At 39.9% G+C, this 20,349-nt stretch overlaps 1 protein-coding gene across 16 annotated transcripts in view; it reads left to right on the forward strand.

The window, feature by feature from the left end:
- ERC2 (ELKS/RAB6-interacting/CAST family member 2) overlaps nt 1-20,349 on the forward strand; it is a 606,872-nt gene that overhangs the window by 137,212 nt on the left and 449,311 nt on the right. For all 16 annotated transcript variants that reach the window (XM_072128520.1, XM_072128514.1, XM_072128513.1 and 13 more), the window contains one exon: nt 126-293. In XM_072128520.1, the coding sequence (XP_071984621.1) occupies nt 126-293 (168 nt within the window). The remainder of the gene's footprint in view (nt 1-125; nt 294-20,349) is intronic.

A 20,349-nucleotide genomic window follows, 5' to 3' on the forward strand; every position in this document is an offset into this window, starting at 1 on the left:
TCTTACATTTAGTTACATTATGTCACCCTTTCACCCTCCCCCATCTTTTCACAGACTCTTAGGCCAAACACTTTGATTCTTTAATTGTAATGAAATGACTATAACAAATTGTTATCATTTTATAGATTGACCAGTTGAAGCTGGAGCTGTCAAAGAAGGAATCCGAACTTCTTGCCTTACAAACCAAGCTGGAGACTCTTGGCAATCAGAACTCAGACTGCAAGCAACACATTGAAGTACTTAAGGAATCTCTTACTGCCAAAGAACAGAGGGCTGCGATCCTTCAGACAGAGGTACGTTCATTCACTGACTACAGCGCTCTCATTAATCACGGCCTATATGGTGGATCCGCCATAACATATTCTGACAGATCAAGTAATTGTTTTTTTTTATTGGCCTCTACTATGAGAAAAATTCCGAAATGACTATTATGTTAAATAGAAGAACAATACAAGGTGGAACTTCAAGGAGTTACTGGCGCTTTTATATAACCGACTGTTTATTGCCCTAATTTACCAAATGTAGAAAGAATGTACATTGGATAAAGCAGATTTCGTCTTAAACAGGGCTATTAACTTGTACTAGAGGAACTGCAGCAAAAAATCTCCAACAACTGATCATATGGGTTTTTTGTACAATAAGTAAAAAGTTGAAAGCTATAGGGTGCAGCGTACTCCGCAATTCTAAAGCTAATAGCTGCAACATCGCCGGAAAACCGGCATAAAAGGGGTATTCCAAAATTTTAAAAAAATTTACCAATGTTTTTGGAATAACTTCTACTGATATCCTGAGTTCTCACCATTTGACTAGAGAACCACTCATGCATGTACGATGCATCATTCATCTATAATAATAATTCTTTATTTTTTATGTATGTAGCGCCTACAGATTGCGCAGCGCTGCACAAAGCTTGTCAAATTGGTCCCTGTCCCCATGGGGCTCACAATCTAAACAACCTAATAGTGTGTTTTGGTGTGTGGGAGGAAACCGGAGAGCCCGGAGGAAACCCACGCAAACACGGAGAGAACATACAAACTCTTTGCAGATGTTGACCTGGGTGGGATTCGAACCCAGGACCCCAGTGCTGCAGAAGTGCTACCCACTCGGCCACCGTGCCTCCCACTCTATGGGACTGCTGATAGGAAGTCTAGCTCTTGGCTGTCTCCGGCACTTGACCTTTCCCAGTGGATAACGAATATGTGTCAGACCACCCATTATCCACATCTTCTGTAGTCCAAGGTTCTTCATTCCTTAGCTATTTCTAAGTCTTAGGCTAGAGACACAAAATTGTGGTCGTTCTATAAATCATGTGTTGTGCGCTGGCCGGATTTCATGGACCGCCCACAGTGCTGAGGATGGGACTCTGAGCGTCATAGTGATAAATGGTACAAAGAGTCCCTGATTCCCTGTAGATAAGCAATGCTTAACACAGCACTGCTGTTCTGCAGGGAAGGAGGGACTCCTTGTATCATACACACAGTTCTCAGTGCTCTGTACGGCATGGTGCCTTATTCACGTACCGACCACATTTGTCTGAATGTGGAGTTTAGCCTACTTCTTGAACGCGCCTACACAAAATTTCTTTTATCTATCTACTCCCTTTGGGGACCATCTGGGACTGAAGAATTTATGAATACTATTATAGAATATTTAGTCAATTCTGGTGAGCCCCATAATAGTTTACCCAAAACATTTTTTAACCATTTTCCCACATAGCATTTGGTTTCTAGTGGAAAACCATTTTAGGCCCGAGACACATGTTACCAAATCAGCACATGCCACTGGTGGCAAACTCACAGCGATGTACAGTGCCGAGATTTATACTTAGGGTGGATTAAGACTTCCATGGGCCCTGGGCAGTATGAGTATTGCAGCCCTACAAATCTGGAATCACTGTCTACATCTGGTACTAGAATCAGATTCTTGGGGATTGGAGGATGTGTCCCTTCTGCTGCTTTCGATCTGTGTTGTCAAGACCTTTGGAGGATCTTCAAAGGTCTAGAAATGGTTCCTGTGTACATGTGTATTGAGAGCTAGTACAGGTGCATGAGGAGGTGAAGGTTATTCTCAGTATAAAATTTGGTGGCTGTTTTATGTTGCCAAGGGCCCCCCAGAAGGCTTGTGCCCCGGGCCACTGCCCCAACCGCCTCATATCACAATCCACTACTGGTTATACCACTCCAATTGAGGCTAGGTGCATAGATGGTTTCAGCAGGTTCCATGTATAACAGCAGAAAAAATAGCACAGCAGCCCGCGTCTTAAATCCCCGCTATTACTAACAAATGTAGAACAGAAGGTAGTTAAAGTCTATAGGGAACCGAAGAAGCTCGAAGCTGGCCCGACTGACTATTGCTAGTGGTGCAACTCCGAAATGTAATTTCCGAAAGTAATTTCTGAAGTTTGCATGAAAGTTCAAATTTTTAAAAATATAATATGCAGCACATGTTATTTAGTAGTAGAATGTCTATCTATATACATACTCATAGTACAAGTCCAGGGCTCCAGAATTCTGAACATATGAGGTGTCTGTGTGTGGGGACACTTTCAGGATGTTTGTTAGCAGCTCCCAGGCATTACTATGGTTATACACATTCTCCGCTGCCATTTGTAGCTCGCTTTTTTTTAAATTTTTATTAATGCTCCGTAAGTCCAAACCAAACACACTAACAGCTTTATGATTTATTAGTTTGCAGCTGTTCCAGCTCAATGAGCAAATAAGAAATAGTCCTTGCTATATTTATAATGAATTATTGACATTCACAAGGAAGCCTCAGATCGCTGCCATGAAAATGTGTTCCGCGAGTTCACCGGATGGAAACCACATCCTTTACCTGGATTACATTTAAGTTGAGGCACATTTGTGTATAATGCCATTATCGATGATAGGGAATTTACGTTGTATTTAGGCCGCAGCGACGTGTCGATTATCGCGGCAGAGTAAATGAACATTGATTGCTTTTCCACATTGTTAGATTATGATGAATGTAGAACCGTAAGATGGATATCCTGGGTGTAACATGTAATGTTACCTATAGCGGACTAGTAAAAGTGCGAGTATTTCATAGGGGATCTTTGTGATATGAAAAATTTAAAATGACATGACAAAGGCGTGCAAACATATTCATCCGGCCGGTATAGGGGTTATCATGGAAACCTAAACTTTACTGTAATATTAAGTGATTTTATTTCATAATTTAATAAAATGGCGCAGTTATGTCTAGTCGTACTAACAGATCTACAAAGCATCTGAACATGATGCAATGCAATGTTTTATTTTGGCATTTTTTGGTTTTGCCAGACAAGAGGCTGTAATGTTCATTGACTTTAAGGTGACAACAGATTTTACCCCATTGTACTACTACCCCATTATTTTGGGTATTACATGTCCTTTCTAGAATTCCCATTTATATCATCCATTTACCATTATAAAATGTCCTCCAAAGTCATGTGAAAATGGTCGAAGAACAGGGTGGGGGCTTAAATGCGGGTGCAGAGGGTGCAGTTGCAACCAGGCCTAGGAGGCCCACATGGAGTCACTTCCTACAGTATATGAGAAAATTAGAACTATGTGGCATCCCCTCACCCTCATAGACCGTAAGTTCTTGTGATCAGGGCCCTCACTCCTATTGATTCATTTAACTGTTATTACTCTGTAATGTAATATTTTATTTGTATATGTTCCCCATAATGTGGAGAGCGCTACGGAATTAGCTACGGATAGCGCTATAATATATATATATATATTATATATAAAGATTATTATCATAAACAATACATTATAATTGGGGGCATAACACACATTTTGCACTGAGGCTCGGCAGCTTCAAGTTATGTCACTGATCAGAGGAGTCATATTTTACTAGAGACAAGTCAGATTTAGAGGCTGAATTTGATATTAGGATATAGGTATCACTGTATAGTAATGTAAGGAGTGCTGTAGTTAGGATATAGGTATCACTGTATAGTAATGTAAGGAGTCCTATAGATAGGATATAGATATCACTGTATAGTAATGTGAGGAGTCCTGTAGTTAGGATATAGTAATGGCTGTATAGTAATGTAAGGAGTCCTATAGATAGGATATAGATATCACTGTATAGTAATGTGAGGAGTCCTGTAGTTAGAATATAGATATCACTGTATAGTAATGTGAGGAGTCCTGTAGTTAGGATATAGTAATGGCTGTATAGTAATGTGAGGAGTCCTGTAGTTAGGATATAGTGATTACTGTATAGTAATGTGAGGAGTCCTGTAGTTAGGATATAGTAATGGCTGTATAGTAATGTGAGGAGTCCTGTAGTTAGGATATAGGTATCACTGTATAGTAATGTGAGGAGTCCTGTAGTTAGGATATAGTTATGGCTGTATAGTAATGTGAGGAGTCCTATAGATAGGATATAGATATCACTGTATAGTAATGTGAGGAGTCCTGTAGTTAGGATATAGTTATGGCTGTATAGTAATGTGAGGAGTCCTATAGATAGGATATAGATATCACTGTATAGTAATGTGAGGAGTCCTGTAGTTAGGATATAGTTATGGCTGTATAGTAATGTGAGGAGTCCTGTAGTTAGGATATAGTTATGGCTGTATAGTAATGTGAGGTGTCCTGTAGTTAGGATATAGTGATTACTGTATAGTAATGTGAGGAGTCCTGTAGTTAGGATATAGATATCACTGTATAGTAATGTGAGGAGTCCTGTAGTTAGGATATAGTAATGGCTGTATAGTAATGTGAGGAGTCCTGTAGTTAGGATATAGGTATCACTGTATAGTAATGTGAGGAGTCCTGTAGTTAGGATATAGTTATGGCTGTATAGTAATGTGAGGAGTCCTATAGATAGGATATAGATATCACTGTATAGTAATGCGAGGAGTCCTGTAGTTAGGATATAGTTATGGCTGTATAGTAATGTGAGGAGTCCTATAGATAGGATATAGATATCACTGTATAGTAATGTGAGGAGTCCTGTAGTTAGGATATAGTTATGGCTGTATAGTAATGTGAGGAGTCCTGTAGTTAGGATATAGTTATGGCTGTATAGTAATGTGAGGTGTCCTGTAGTTAGGATATAGTGATTACTGTATAGTAATGTGAGGAGTCCTGTAGTTAGGATATAGATATCACTGTATAGTAATGTGAGGAGTCCTGTAGTTAGGATATAGTTATGGCTGTATAGTAATGTGAGGAGTCCTATAGATAGGATATAGTAATGGCTGTATAGTAATGTGAGGAGTCCTGTAGTTAGGATATAGTTATGGCTGTATAGTAATGGGAGGAGTCCTGTAGTTAGGATATAGTTATGGCTGTATAGTAATGTGAGGAGTCCTGTAGTTAGGATATAGTTATGGCTGTATAGTAATGTTGAGGAGTCCTGTAGTTAGGATATAGATATCACTGTATAGTAATGTTGAGGAGTCCTGTAGTTAGGATATAGTAATGGCTGTATAGTAATGTGAGGTGTCCTGTAGTTAGGATATAGTGATTACTGTATAGTAATGTGAGGAGTCCTGTAGTTAGGGTATAGTGATTACTGTATAGTAATGTGAGGAGTCCTTTAGTTAGCATATAGTAATGGCGGTATAGTAATGTGAGGAGTCCTGTAGTTAGGATATAGATATCACTGTATAGTAATGTGAGGAGTCCTGTAGTTAGGATATAGGTATCACTGTATAGTAATGTGAGGAGTCCTGTAGTTAGGATATAGTTATGGCTGTATAGTAATGTGAGGAGTCCTGTAGTTAGGATATAGTTATGGCTGTATAGTAATGTGAGGAGTCCTGTAGTTAGGATATAGGTATCACTGTATAGTAATGTGAGGAGTCCTGTAGTTAGGATATAGATATCACTGTATAGTAATGTGAGGAGTCCTGTAGTTAGGATATAGATATCACTGTATAGTAATGTGAGGAGTCCTGTAGTTAGTATATAGTTATGGCTGTATAGTAATGTGAGGAGTCCTGTAGTTAGGATATAGTTATGGCTGTGTAGTAATGTGAGGAGTCCTGTAGTTAGGATATAGTAATGGCTGTATAGTAATGTGAGGAGTCCTGTAGTTAGGATATAGTAATGGCTGTATAGTAATGTGAGGAGTCCTGTAGTTAGGATATAGTTATGGCTGTATAGTAATGTGAGGAGTCCTGTAGTTAGGATATAGTAATGGCTGTATAGTAATGTGAGGAGTCCTGTAGTTAGGATATAGTAATGGCTGTATAGTAATGGGAGGAGTCCTGTAGTTAGGATATAGTTATGGCTGTATAGTAATGGGAGGAGTCCTGTAGTTAGGATATAGTTATGGCTGTATAGTAATGTGAGGAGTCCTGTAGTTAGGATATAGTAATGGCTGTATAGTAATGTGAGGAGTCCTGTAGTTAGGATATAGTAACGGCGGTATATTAATGTGAGGAGTCCTGTAGTTAGGATATAGTTATGGCTGTGTAGTAATGTGAGGAGTCCTGTAGTTAGGATATAGGTATCACTGTATAGTAATGTGAGGAGTCCTGTAGTTAGGATATAGATATCACTGTATAGTAATGTGAGGAGTCCTGTAGTTAGGATATAGTTATGGCTGTGTAGTAATGTGAGGAGTCCTGTAGTTAGGATATAGGTATCACTGTATAGTAATGTGAGGAGTCCTGTAGTTAGGATATAGATATCACTGTATAGTAATGTGAGGAGTCCTGTAGTTAGGATATAGTTATTGCTGTATAGTAATGTGAGGAGTCCTGTAGTTAGGATATAGTTATGGCTGTATAGTAATGTGAGGAGTCCTGTAGTTAGGATATAGTTATGGCTGTATAGTAATGTGAGGAGTCCTGTAGTTAGGATATAGTAATGGCTGTATAGTAATGTGAGGAGTCCTGTAGTTAGGATATAGTAATGGCTGTATAGTAATGGGAGGAGTCCTGTAGTTAGGATATAGTTATGGCTGTATAGTAATGGGAGGAGTCCTGTAGTTAGGATATAGTTATGGCTGTATAGTAATGTGAGGAGTCCTGTAGTTAGGATATAGTAATGGCTGTATAGTAATGTGAGGAGTCCTGTAGTTAGGATATAGTAACGGCGGTATATTAATGTGAGGAGTCCTGTAGTTAGGATATAGTTATGGCTGTGTAGTAATGTGAGGAGTCCTGTAGTTAGGATATAGGTATCACTGTATAGTAATGTGAGGAGTCCTGTAGTTAGGATATAGATATCACTGTATAGTAATGTGAGGAGTCCTGTAGTTAGGATATAGTTATTGCTGTATAGTAATGTGAAGAGTCCTGGATAGAGAGTAGAAGCCCAGTGTACAGCTTTCTGCGTATAATTTTGCCTCCCGGGGACAATGTTAGAACCTACAATATAATAAAATCACCAATCTGTGTTCATTCTTTGTAAAATTTTCACTCAAAATAATATAAACTGTACACATGAATACACACATAATCCAGACAATTCAGGTTGACGTCATTTTTTCGATGGTTTTCCAGAGCTGTAACATTTCAGAAACAACATATTTTATTGGTGTGAAATCCTACGACTTGCACGGCTTTTAGCACTGTAGATATTTCTCATTCTTTGGCTCTAGTGTAATGGACCATCTCTATGTGAAACATGCCGAGTGTCTGAAGGTGACGCCCCCCCCCCCCCCTTATTCTACAGAGAGACGCAAAGTGCTAATGCTTTCAGCCTGTGAACTCCGAAAATGTTTTGCTTTATAAGCGTAGATTAATCAGCTTATTTCCATTACATTTGTTTGGCTGTGTTTGTTGCATTGCCGCTTTACTACTTATTAATTTATCTGTTTTTTTTTCTAGTTTGTAAACTTAAAGCAACTCTTCACCCTCAGACTATAATTTAAGCATCCATTACCTCTAGTAAAGGGGTTGTCTACCTTACATGACCAATATTGATTATGTTATACAAGTTAACAATTTACTTTTTACATCAATTCCTCCCAGTTTTCTAGATCTCTGCTTGCAACAGGAAGTTTCATTGTTTGCTTCCTGTGGATAAAGCTGGTCCATGGTCATGTGGTCCATGGACAAAGGTGTATGGCTCTTTATATATCTCTGGTCATGTGGTGTCACGCAGGTGCACGGCTCGTTATATCCCTGGTCACGTGATGTCACACAGGCGCATGCACATATTTATGGTCATGTTGTGTCACACAGGTGCATAGCTCGTTATATCCCTGGAGACGTGATGTCCCACAGGTGTATGACTCGTTATATCCCTGGCCATGTGATGTCACACAAGTGCACGGCTCTTTATATCCCTGGTCATGTGATCACGTGTGCACATCTGAATTGTTTCCATTGTGTTTTTTGGTTCTCTGGAGATATCAGTCGTGATCAGGGTTGTCTGTCAATGACGAATTGTCCTATTCTCTTTGAGGGATATATCCATATCTTATACTAAAGATAAATTTGGTACACATATTGGCATTCTCTTGGTAGTCTACATTGTCCCAAATTTCTCAATAAACTCCTTTCAGACCACTAATTTATTACATTTTTGAGAAAGAGTAACCCTACTTGTGCCTTATGAGCGCGTCCAGTCCACTCCCTTCGATCTCTTCACCTTCTCACGATACTCATTGAGAGAACCAACAAGACTTTCCTCTACATTCATTATTAAATGAGCTCATTCAAGAAGTAACCTACTACGATCACCCATTCATCCTCTTATTCTTCACCCATTGAGTTGTCTTGTCACAGTCTCCTGCCTTTACCCTTCACACACAAGTCATGACATTGTAGTATATCAATTTCACAGTCCTTTCATTGACCCTTTGCTTTCAACTTGTCTTTGTGTCCACCACGGTTCACATGGCCGCCTCACGTTTCTGTCAGTTCCTTCCTTCTCCTCTCAAAATTTTTTTACTATGTTCTTAAAAAATTAGCAAATGTTAACATAGCTTACATGCACCAGACATGTTCTATGAGCCAAGACATCTAAAAATATATGTAATACATGCCTATGCTCAATAATTTTGGTTGACCACAACTTGGTTGACTCCTTTAGGAAGACCTTGCAAGCATCCAGATGCACTAGAACAGACCCATCTCACTTGACTGATGTTAATGATTTCCTATACAGGCAGTTCCCGGGTTACATACAAGATAGGGTCTGGAGGTTTGTTCTTAAGTTGAATTTGTATGTAAGTCGAAACTGTATATTTTATAATGGAAGTTCTAGACAATTTTTTTTCTTTTGCCCCAGTGACAATTGGAGTTTCAAAATTTTTGGTGTAATTGGACCAAGAATTATCAATAAAGCTTCATTACAGACATCTTACAGCTGATCATTGCAGTCTGGGACTATAGTAAAGCATCCAGAGAGCTTCACCAGAGGTCACAGTGGGCAGAAGGGTCCGTCTGTAACTATGGGTTGTCTGTAAGTCGGGTGTCCTTAAGTAGGGGACCGCCTGTATATTGTCCACATACTTCTCAGTCTTGTGCACGCATAGTTTGTTCTCCTATTCTGGGCAGATGAACCCATTTTGTTCTGTGATCTTGAAGGTACCGATGGATTGTAACTTCTGAGACGTTCTTCAGGCATTACGTTTTTAAGCCTACAACAGAGTAAGTACCTGCTAAAGAATGGTAAAGAGCACCCTCTTTAAGGAATGCAAACCCAAACCCAGCAATGAGACAAATTATTTCTGCTCTTGCCAAAAGCCACTATACGACAAATTCCAAACAAACATTAGTTTTCAATGGTCAATAGCAGTTGCCTTTAGGTATTGCGTCTAGAACCACCCACATGCTTCTGTACATCCACATTTATCTTCCCTGTGATTTTCTCAGGATACCTGCTCTCACATGAATCAGAAAGATGACCATAAACCTGTTGAGAATTGGCTTGACCGTATCTCTAACCACCTACTGCCCTTGTCAGGGTTTTTCGATCTCTAACCACCTACTGCCCTTGTCAGGGTTTTTTCTCTTTAACTTGAAATCTTATCCTTCTGAATATTATTTGTTAAAGCTATTTGTTTCATCTTTTTATCCCACGGCTTCGATAAAATTACCATGGCCTCTTTTATGTCTGATGCCCGTTTGTGGAATTATTTTAAGAAATTATCACCTGTTATGTCAAGCTTTATTATCTTGCACCTCCGCAGTACGTATTAGATTCAGGTCTCAATCTGCAGATGTCCATTACTTATTCATGGTTATTAAAGAAGAACCCTCATGAAACTTTAACGGAATCCTATTGTGGACATTTGTTAACGGGATCAGTTGAACCGATAGACATCACATCATGGCTTCCAAAGTCTTGGATGTTTATATATTTTTCAAATATATTGTAATATATCCATATACCTAATTCTTTATCTATTCTTTATCTTGGTGCACTGGGAAATTATGACACTTTTGTTACTTTACAGAAGCACACAGTTTTCAATTCTTTATATTCTTTTTATCCACATTGTTGGAAATTTCAAGCTACTGTATTAAAGGGCATCTACCACCAGGATGAAAGACTCTATGTAAATAAGCCTTGGGGGCTCCATGCTCCATTAACTGAGCCCCTCTCAGGCTCAGTTGCATACAGTTCTTCATCCTGGTGGTAGATGCCCTTTAAGTTCTAGGTAACATTTTGAAATTTAAAGCGAACCTGCCAAACTTTATTTCACATTACCTAGCTCCCTGCCAGCAGCGTGCAGGGAGTGGGCAAGGGGGGTGGGTCTCTTATGCATTCTTCCTTTACTCCACACACCCCCTCCCTTCTCTGCCTGCTGAATGAACATGACAGGAAGTGGGGAGAGGTGAGGAAGCTGCATGAGGGTGGAGGAGAGGAAGAATGCATCGGAACTCACCATACACTGCTGACAGGGAGCCTCTTAATGTGAAATAAAGTTTTATAAAGTACTGAAATTATTTAGAATGCCGATAAAGGCATTTTTATAATCCGCATAGCATAGTCTAATGGACCCTGTCAGCATCTAAAAATGACATTCCTGGTGACAGGTTCACTTTTACATAAAGAACAAATAAAGATGCAATATTCACCGCACTGACTGACACATGAAGATTGCACAATGCTTTTTTAATATTGCTTGCACAGCTGTTACCTGTGGCCAGTACGTGGCACCTAGTATCATTCACTGATAGCAGGTGTACTTGGGACCATTCCATGTGAACTAAACTTTTATTTTATATATTACATTCTTAATATCACAATGTTCCTTCTCCATGAACTAAAAGCTTCTGCCAAGGAGTTAGACGTCTCAGTGTATCAGGTTTAGTACTGTACAGTAGATTTATCCTGTAACAGTTTTGGTGATGTGAAGGCTTAATACTTAGTGTTGTTACAGGAAATGCTGGAATAACATTATTAGGCAATTGGCGGCCATTGGACAGTTTATCCAGTTAAGTGCTTGATATCAAACTTGTTTGGGGATCGGAGGGATTCAGTTCTTTTGATAACTAAGACTAGTCCTTGTACTAAAAACATGTTTCGTGTGTGGTGCCAGGAAAGCCTCTGGAACTGCTGTGTGGCTCTTTATATAACTTTCTCAAAACCCCTAATATATCACATATCTGCTACGGGGAACAGTTTGCCTGCAGTAAAGGGAGTCTATGAGCTATAAAAAAATTCCCTTTTAAAGTAGTTATATTGGGGCTCATTTACTAAGGGTCCGCAGAGCGCATTTTCATCAGGTTTCCCGACGATTTCCGCTTTGTGCCGAATTGCCCCGGGACTTTGGCGGACTCAATAGGATTTTGGCGCATCGGCGCCGGCTTGTACGTGACAGAAATCAGGGGGGAAGCTGAAGATTTAAGATTTAGAATTGTGTCGCAAGACATACACTTACATGCACGGGGAAGAAGAAGGTGAACTCCAGCGGACCTCAGCACGGAAGCGACACATGCAGGAAATTGGACACACAACCTTAGTGAATCGCGGCAGACCCGAATCCTCGTCAGACAACGCACCGCAGGATCGCGACAGGACCAGGTAAGTAAATCTGCCCCATTGTGTTGTAGGGGTTGCACATAATTGACAGAGACTGCATCGAAGCATCTTTATGTCAGTCATTGACATGAGCTATCGTGTCATCGTAGGAGAGGTAATCAATATCAGGTCAATGGGGCTTAGCTCCGTGACCTTGGATGTACGCCCAATGAACCAAATGTATGTCTCCAATGTGTGTCATTGTATAGTGCACTCATTGGGGGGGGGGGGGTCATGGTTTTTTTCTCTGCTGAAGTCAAATGTCTTCAGCTAGGTGACATATGGAAATGCTTGCGCAACATAGGGGGAGTGCTTATATTAAAATACGGAGCTCCAAAAAAAGGCATATAACTGTTACATGAAGCCATTACATCCCATAACTCTATACAACATAGATAACACCGGGGAACACTAATTTTGGTGTATTTACATGTTCAGTTTTTCTGACGCAGTTTTTGAAGCCAAAAGCAAGTGTGGATCATAGTGGTAAGAACGTATTATTGAGAGATGCTATTACTCCTCTTTTCTGTTCACTCCACTCCTGGTTTGGACATCAAAAACTGCATGTGAAAAACTGAATGAGCCAGATTTACTTACCCAGTCTTGTCGCGATCCCCGCTGTGCGTTGTCCGACTAGAATTCGGGTCTGCCGCGATTCACTAAGGTTGTGCGTCCAATTTCCTTCACGTGTCGCAAATGTGCCCCAATGTGTACTGAATGCACCCTAAAGGTTTGAACTGTTTTTAAGTATGTTTAGGGCTCTGATTCTGGAAATGACGCCAGTTTCATCCCTCAGCTCCCCCAGACCAAAAGCCAAAGTTCATCAGATCTGGTTTCCCCTAAATAAGTATCCCATTTAGACATGCAGTGGTGTCTCTGTAGCTGATCAGGCGTTGGGTCAGTTAGGATAGCATATAGCGAGGAGATGAGTCCCGAGTTCGACGAGTTAAGCTTCATGGTACTTATTTCTTAATGGAAACAAACACCATCTCAAGAATTAAAGCTGCTAAAGAGAAATGGAAGGTATTTTCTTAAGAAGAAACTCAAAGATACCCAGAATCGGGCACCATAAAAAAACTATATTTATTTGTTCCCCTGTGTAATTTATGTGTCTCTCTGTAGAGAAAAGCAATGTAAATGAGATACTGTATGGATATAATACAAAACTAATGATCGCTAAGCAGATATGTTTTAGGTAAATTCTTGATATCTGTACCTCCAGATAGTTTAGAAAACCTAAGAGTTACAGTATCCTATAGAACTCCTTGGATCTCTATGACAAGACGAGGACCATACATCAACGTCCTTATATAAGCTACATGCAGTCATTTTGATGTTTGACAAATTGTCCGGTGGACAGACGAGATTGGCAGTGCAAGAACCAAAAATAGATCATCCCATCTTTGAGCTGTGCACAACATATTCAGCATTTATAATTTCCAGTCTTGTTCAGACTCAAATGGCAAAGTCTCCATGAGAAGAACTCTACCTTTCCGACCCCAGTCTTATTGTAAAGTCAGTTTTATTGTCACTTAAATTAACTTCCAGATATCAGACATTTTACTTGATGAATGACTCTATTAAACCCATTAGATAGTCGAACAGCGGGGGAGACTCTTACTTACATGACTCGGCGTCTATACATTTGTTATTAATGCAAGATGCCTGCTTTAGAAAACCTGGTAGGATTCAGAAGATGAAATACACAGTTGGGACGTGTTCGGCTCTTCTTTGTAAAATGTACATTCTGAAGTTTTTCGCAGCATGATTTTTCCGGTTCTTTATCCCTCGTCCGCGAAAAAAAGTTGAGATTGTTGCACACTGTGAAGAGGCTTTTGTATCTTTGAGTCCTTCTTGATGACAACATCTCCGCAAGGTTCTTGTATTTGACTTGTTTATTTGAGATCTACAAAATTAATAGGGCAGTCTAACTTTGAAAACTCAAATTATAAGGGGAAAAACTTGGCTGCAGCGATCACATAACCACACATGAAGCGACCAGCAAGGACTTCTCGCAAGTATTCCTAATTCTCCTCTTCCCCAATGCCTTAAACCCAACCAAAGCCTCATCCAAACGACCATGTGCTTAGGCCATGATCTAGCCACACAAGCTGCAGTTAACTCACGGCTCCATAGCCTTCTAAAAGGCGTATTGAGCACCATGCCTTATCGCATCGGGATTGTGTTGACCCACCGCAAATCATAGAGCAGGACCTATTCCTGTCTGGACTATGGCCTGTATGGAAATCGGTGGGCCGCAAGTAATAGCACATGGCCCATTGCTTGCAGGCGGGAAAATGCACACGTTCATGTACATGACGCCTGACCCTGATATGTAGGGCCATTTCGGGTACTGGAACAGAAAGTACAAATGAGGCGTGACCTTGTTGGCCACAAAAAACAAGGTTGCCGGCTGGCCTTGTTTTTGACACGTGTGCTGTAGACCCTGCTCCTGCTATTCCCTCGGAGAAGAAATCATTTGGTAACTTGGTGTCTCCATTCCCATTGTCTATAAGGTTTGTCTACGCATTGCGACACCCTATAGCCCCTGCTGATGTTGTAATAAATTTGAGGAACACACCTTATGACTGTGTGGCATACAACTTTACCGGCAGTATAATCAAATCCGTAAAGTTGTCAAGGAAAGCAAAAATCTGTACAAATGTCTGTTTTTATGTTCTGCTGAAATGTTCAGACTCATATGATTAGTTGGGGCGGAGGCACTTTTTAAGTGCACAAAAAAAAAAAAAAAAAAAAAGAGTTACTCATGTACTGGGCGGCCATGTTTCATTTATCTCCGAAGGATGGCAGCTGGAATCAAATTTGTTGATATTGGCAAGTTCTCAACCTTTACTTTGCTCTTTTTTTGATAAATCTCTCCCAATATATTCCATGTTCTTCCTATTTATAAGTAGAGGGTATATTTAGTGGCACTCTGAATTCCTGAATCGTTTGTAATTTATGTATGAGAATGAGTCATACGAGGTCAACAAATATCCTCGTGTCATAAAATATGAAAAAAATAATGTGCTTTTTTTGGTCAATGATTAGCAGACTGTAAGGGTGCTGGGTGATCTGTACTTGGGCGCTGCACATATATTTGCTATGGATTGGAGTATCTAGTACACTAGACGCTTGGAAATTGCCAGCTATTGTGGCTCGGAGCCTCTGTGTACACAATGCCCTAAAGCGTTTGCTTCACGATGATTAACTCAATAATTAACTTTTTATTTCTAAGAAAACTTAGCATTTTCCTGTTAAAACAATATACCCCTGAATTATTGGTGTGACCACATAAAGGAACAGCACACTGTTATGTGACAATTTTGGGATAAAGCATGCAGTGATATCACAGTACAGGGATAATACACACAGTGATGTCACAGCACAGGGATAATGCACACAGTGATGTCACAGTACAGGGATAATACACACAGTGATGTCACAGTACAGGGATAATACACACAGTGATGTCACAGTACAGGTATAATACACACAGTGATGTCACAGTACAGAAATAATACACACAGTGATGTCACAGTACATGAATAATACACACAGTGATGTCACAGTACAGAGATAATACCCACAGGGATGTTACAGGACAGGGATAATACACACAGTGATGTCACAGTACAGGGATAATACACACAGTAATGTCACAGTACAGGGATAATACAAACAGTGATGTCACAGTACAGGGATAATGCACACAGTGATGTCACAGTACAGGGATAATACACCCAGTGATGTCACAGTACAGGGATAATACACCCAGTGATGTCACAGCACATGGATAATACACATATGGATGTCACAGTACAAGGATAATACACACAGTGATGTCACAGTACAGGGATAATGCACACAGTGATGTCACAGTACAGGGATAATACACACAGTGATGTCACAGTACAGGGATAATACACACAGTGATGTCACAGTACAGGTATAATACACACAGTGATGTCACAGTACAGAAATAATACACACAGTGATGTCACAGTACATGAATAATACACACAGTGATGTCACAGTACAGAGATAATACCCACAGGGATGTTACAGGACAGGGATAATACACACAGTGATGTCACAGTACAGGGATAATACACACAGTAATGTCACAGTACAGGGATAATACAAACAGTGATGTCACAGTACAGGGATAATGCACACAGTGATGTCACAGTACAGGGATAATACACCCAGTGATGTCACAGTACAGGGATAATACACCCAGTGATGTCACAGCACATGGATAATACACATATGGATGTCACAGTACAAGGATAATACACACAGTGATGTCACAGTACAGGGATAATATACACAGTAATGTCACAGTACAGGGATAATACAAACAGTGATGTCACAGTACAGGGATAATGCACACAGTGATGTCACAGTACAGGGATAATACACCCAGTGATGTCACAGTACAGGGATAATACACCCAGTGATGTCACAGCACATGGATAATACACATATGGATGTCACAGTACAAGGATAATACACACAGTGATGTCACAGTACAGGGATAATATACACAGTGCTGTCACAGTACAGGGATAATATACACAGTGATGTCACAGTACAGGGATAATACACACAGTGATGTCACAGTACGGGGAAAATACACACAGTGATGTCACAATACAGGGATAACACAAACAGTGATGTCACAGTACAGGGATAATAGACACAGTGATGTCACAGTACAGGATAATACACACAGGGATGTCACAGTACAGGGATGATACACACAGTGATGTCACAGTACAGGGATAATAGACACAGTGATGTCACAGTACAGGGATAATACACACAGCGATGTCACAGTACAGGGATAATACACTCAGTGATGTCACAGTACAGGGATAATAGACACAGTGATGTCACAGTACAGGGATAATAGACACAGTGATGTCACAGTACAGGGATAATACAGACAGTGATGTCACAGTACAGGGATAATGCACACAGTGATGTCACAGTACAGAGATAATTCACACAGTGATGTCACAGTACAGAGATAATAGACACAGTGATGTCACAGTACAGAGCTAATAGGCACAGTGATGTCACAGTACAGAGATAATGGACACAGTGATGTCACAGTACAGGGATAATACAGACAGTGATGTCACAGTACAGGGATAATACACACAGTGATGTCACAGTACAGGGATAATACACACAGTGATGTCACAGTACAAGGATAATACACACAGTGATGTCACAGTACAGGGATAATACACTGGGATGTGGAATTGGGCTTGGATCTTATAACAGATACTCTTCTATCCTGGTAGTTATGTCCATGTAGATATACTGTATAGCTCTAGTCTCTCCTGGGTATTTTTGGGGTTGGAGTCCAAGATGCAGGACCACCTCCAGTAATGTTATGGCACATATTAGCAGGATAGTAAACAAAGAAATGTAATATTTCATCGAGGAACAAGTCTGGTAATATGAGTATATGGATCCTAGTGAAAACCTCTCCTTACACACAGACGATGATAGATCTGCTGTCTCTTTGCCTGCAGAATGTTACTGCCGGTTACATTGAATGTCTCTTATATGAAGTTTCATCACAAATGTTACATTTTGTGTTTTTTTTCATCTACTTTTAAACAAAACTTTAAAAAAATTAATGTTAAAGACCACCAGGTTCATCCGTCTGTCTGGGAATCCTTGAGTCAGTGTTACGTTAGGTGAATTACAGGGGGTCCGTCTCTCGTTACATGTTCTGTGCCCAAAACTTTTGATGGATCTCTTTTGGCTTTACTAGTACGGCCGCTTTCCAACACACAACAGTTTTATGTGGCACGGAGCTCGGGGATAAATCATTAGTTGAACAATAAAGCTATGTTAATTTGATTAAAAATCATATAGTTCCCGGTGATGTACAAGGATTTTGCATACGCTGCCAAAACATACAGACTCTCTGCGTCTGACTTGCAAAGTAAAAGTGAGTAGTGTTTCTCATATTTGCTGTTTTATGGAATTTTATACCATCAGAATGCATTAATAAATGTGAGCGCTTCTTTCACTTGTAATTTGTGAGCTTCATTCCACTTTTGGGAGTTTCTGCTGAGCTGTTTGGAAAATGTATAGATATTCTTACAAGATTTACAAGGGATACATTGTAATTATGAATACAAGCTCATGTGCGGGAAAAGATCTAGAATGTTCTTCGATCTTCTTAATTTATATAGCTGAAAGTGTTAAGGTAGGATTTAAGATTTCTTCTTTATAGGGTGTCAATTGTTGTGTTTCGAATCCGTTAAATGCATGTGTGCACGTCGTAAGGAATGATTCAGACTACTGCTGATTCAAGTCTCACTCATGCAATTGCCCGGGGCAAATAAGCACTGCGCAAGCTTTATTTGTTCTATCAGTCTATATAGAAAAATAGGAAAAAGTAGGAAAGGAGGAGCATATAAATCATAACAATTTCAGACATAGTTTTTTGATTGGAGAGATTCACTGCTGTCGCACGTTGACGTCACGTTCACATTCCTTAGCCTCAAAACTTTGAGGTGCGGTCTAAGATCTCGGCGCCATCTTGAGTTCATTGTTTCTATTACAGTATTTTTACAAAAATAAGCAAGTAGAAATGACAGGATTTGATCTATCACCTAGGTTTAACTTAACAACAGTATTACAATACTCATAGACTGTAAACACTATTTCTAATATGTGTAACATTCTGCTTTACATTGGACCCCGGAATACAGAGCAATACTTTTTGGAGGCTACATCTCTAAAAAGTGCATTACAGTAAGAAGGAGCGTGAAGTAAACTAATGTTGTAGTGATATGTGACCAAATTCTGTGCACCATCTTGCTTTTTAATAGTAATATTAAATGGGTTATAGATATTTTGTAAGGTCATCAATATCAGATCTTTAGGCTTCTGACATATATAATTTTGGAATAAATTCAACCTATCACCAGGAATGTCATTTTTAGGTGGTGACAGGTTCCATTAGCCTATGCAGATTTTAAAGATGCTTTTATTTGCATTCTGAATCATTTCAGTACTTTATAAAACTTTATTTCACATTACCTGGCTCCCTGCTAGCAGCATGGGGTGAGTGCAGGGGAATGGAGACAGCTGCAGAAGCCTGTCTTTCTGTGTCTAAGTCTCCTGTCCTGCACACTCATCCAGCGCCCTTTCCCCGTCCTACTTGTTGTTGTTCTTAAGAAATGCAGGGGATGCTGTGGAGGAATTGAAGAATGCATGAGTAGACTAAGATACAGGCACACAGCCTGTTGCAGCTGCCCCCCTTCCTCGGGACTCACCACACTCTGCTGAAGTGCTCTCTACTTGTCCACATAGAGAACACACGTTTGGTCAACCACATCAACCACATGGGAGATCCAAGGCTGTTTTTTTACATTTTTGCTGGTTTGCTTTGTAAATAGCAATAGTTCAGTTCCTTTCCATTGACTTCCAGCTTAGCGTTAAATATCACAATCACCTGAACCACTATTCTCTGGTAGTAAGAAATCAATACAATTTTGGATTTAACTTTAAAGCAGTAGTCTTACTTCATAGTAAATATAACTAGGAGATCCCTGCTTGATTGTTGGTGTCCAGAACCCTTGAGGACCCTCAAACTGAAAGGGACTAAGTTAAGCAATGCCTCTCCAGAACATCTTTACTGTATCCCGACCACCTGGTGTGCAGTAAAGTACAAACCAATTCCTTTCACTTGATCGGAGACGGGTTGCAGTTGCCTGCACAATGGGTGGCTAGGAGCACTGCTGTGCAGGGAACAAACTCAATGGCCTCGGTCCCTTCGTGAGTGTCTACAGAGGTCAGACTCCGACTGATCACAATTATCTATATAAAGTGGGATACCACTGAAAATGAAGTTGGTATTCAATTGAAATACCAGTGAACGAAGTATAAACTCAAAATGTACATGGAAATGCACTACAAATGATCAAAGGGTGTGAATCAATTGGTTACATTTCTTTTTTAAAGTGCACTGAAGACTGTTGTGGTTTTGTAGTGTTGTACTGTTGTGGACCAGCTCCCAAATGACTCCATAAGTAAAACCACCAACTAAAAGTAAACTTTTCAGACATAATTTTTCTGTTTTCCCAGTTCTGGTCATAACTACACAGAACACCTTGCAGGAAGAAGGTGTGGAAAGAAGAAAATGAGAGCATCGGCAGACATGGCCCTACCTTTGCTGCAAAACTAATTTGCATAATTATGAAAATTGGGTTTTCTTCAAAATGACTGGTCACTGGGAAACAGGAAAGTTGTGTCCAGAAAACTTATTAAGTGGGCTATACAATGCTGTTTTTTCTTGTGGGGTCATTCGGAAGCTGGTAGACTCCATTGATAGTAGTTGATCCTTAACTCAACTGGAAACACC

Source organism: Engystomops pustulosus, chromosome 10 (genome assembly GCF_040894005.1).
Source record: "Engystomops pustulosus chromosome 10, aEngPut4.maternal, whole genome shotgun sequence".
Classification (NCBI taxonomy): domain Eukaryota; kingdom Metazoa; phylum Chordata; class Amphibia; order Anura; family Leptodactylidae; genus Engystomops; species Engystomops pustulosus.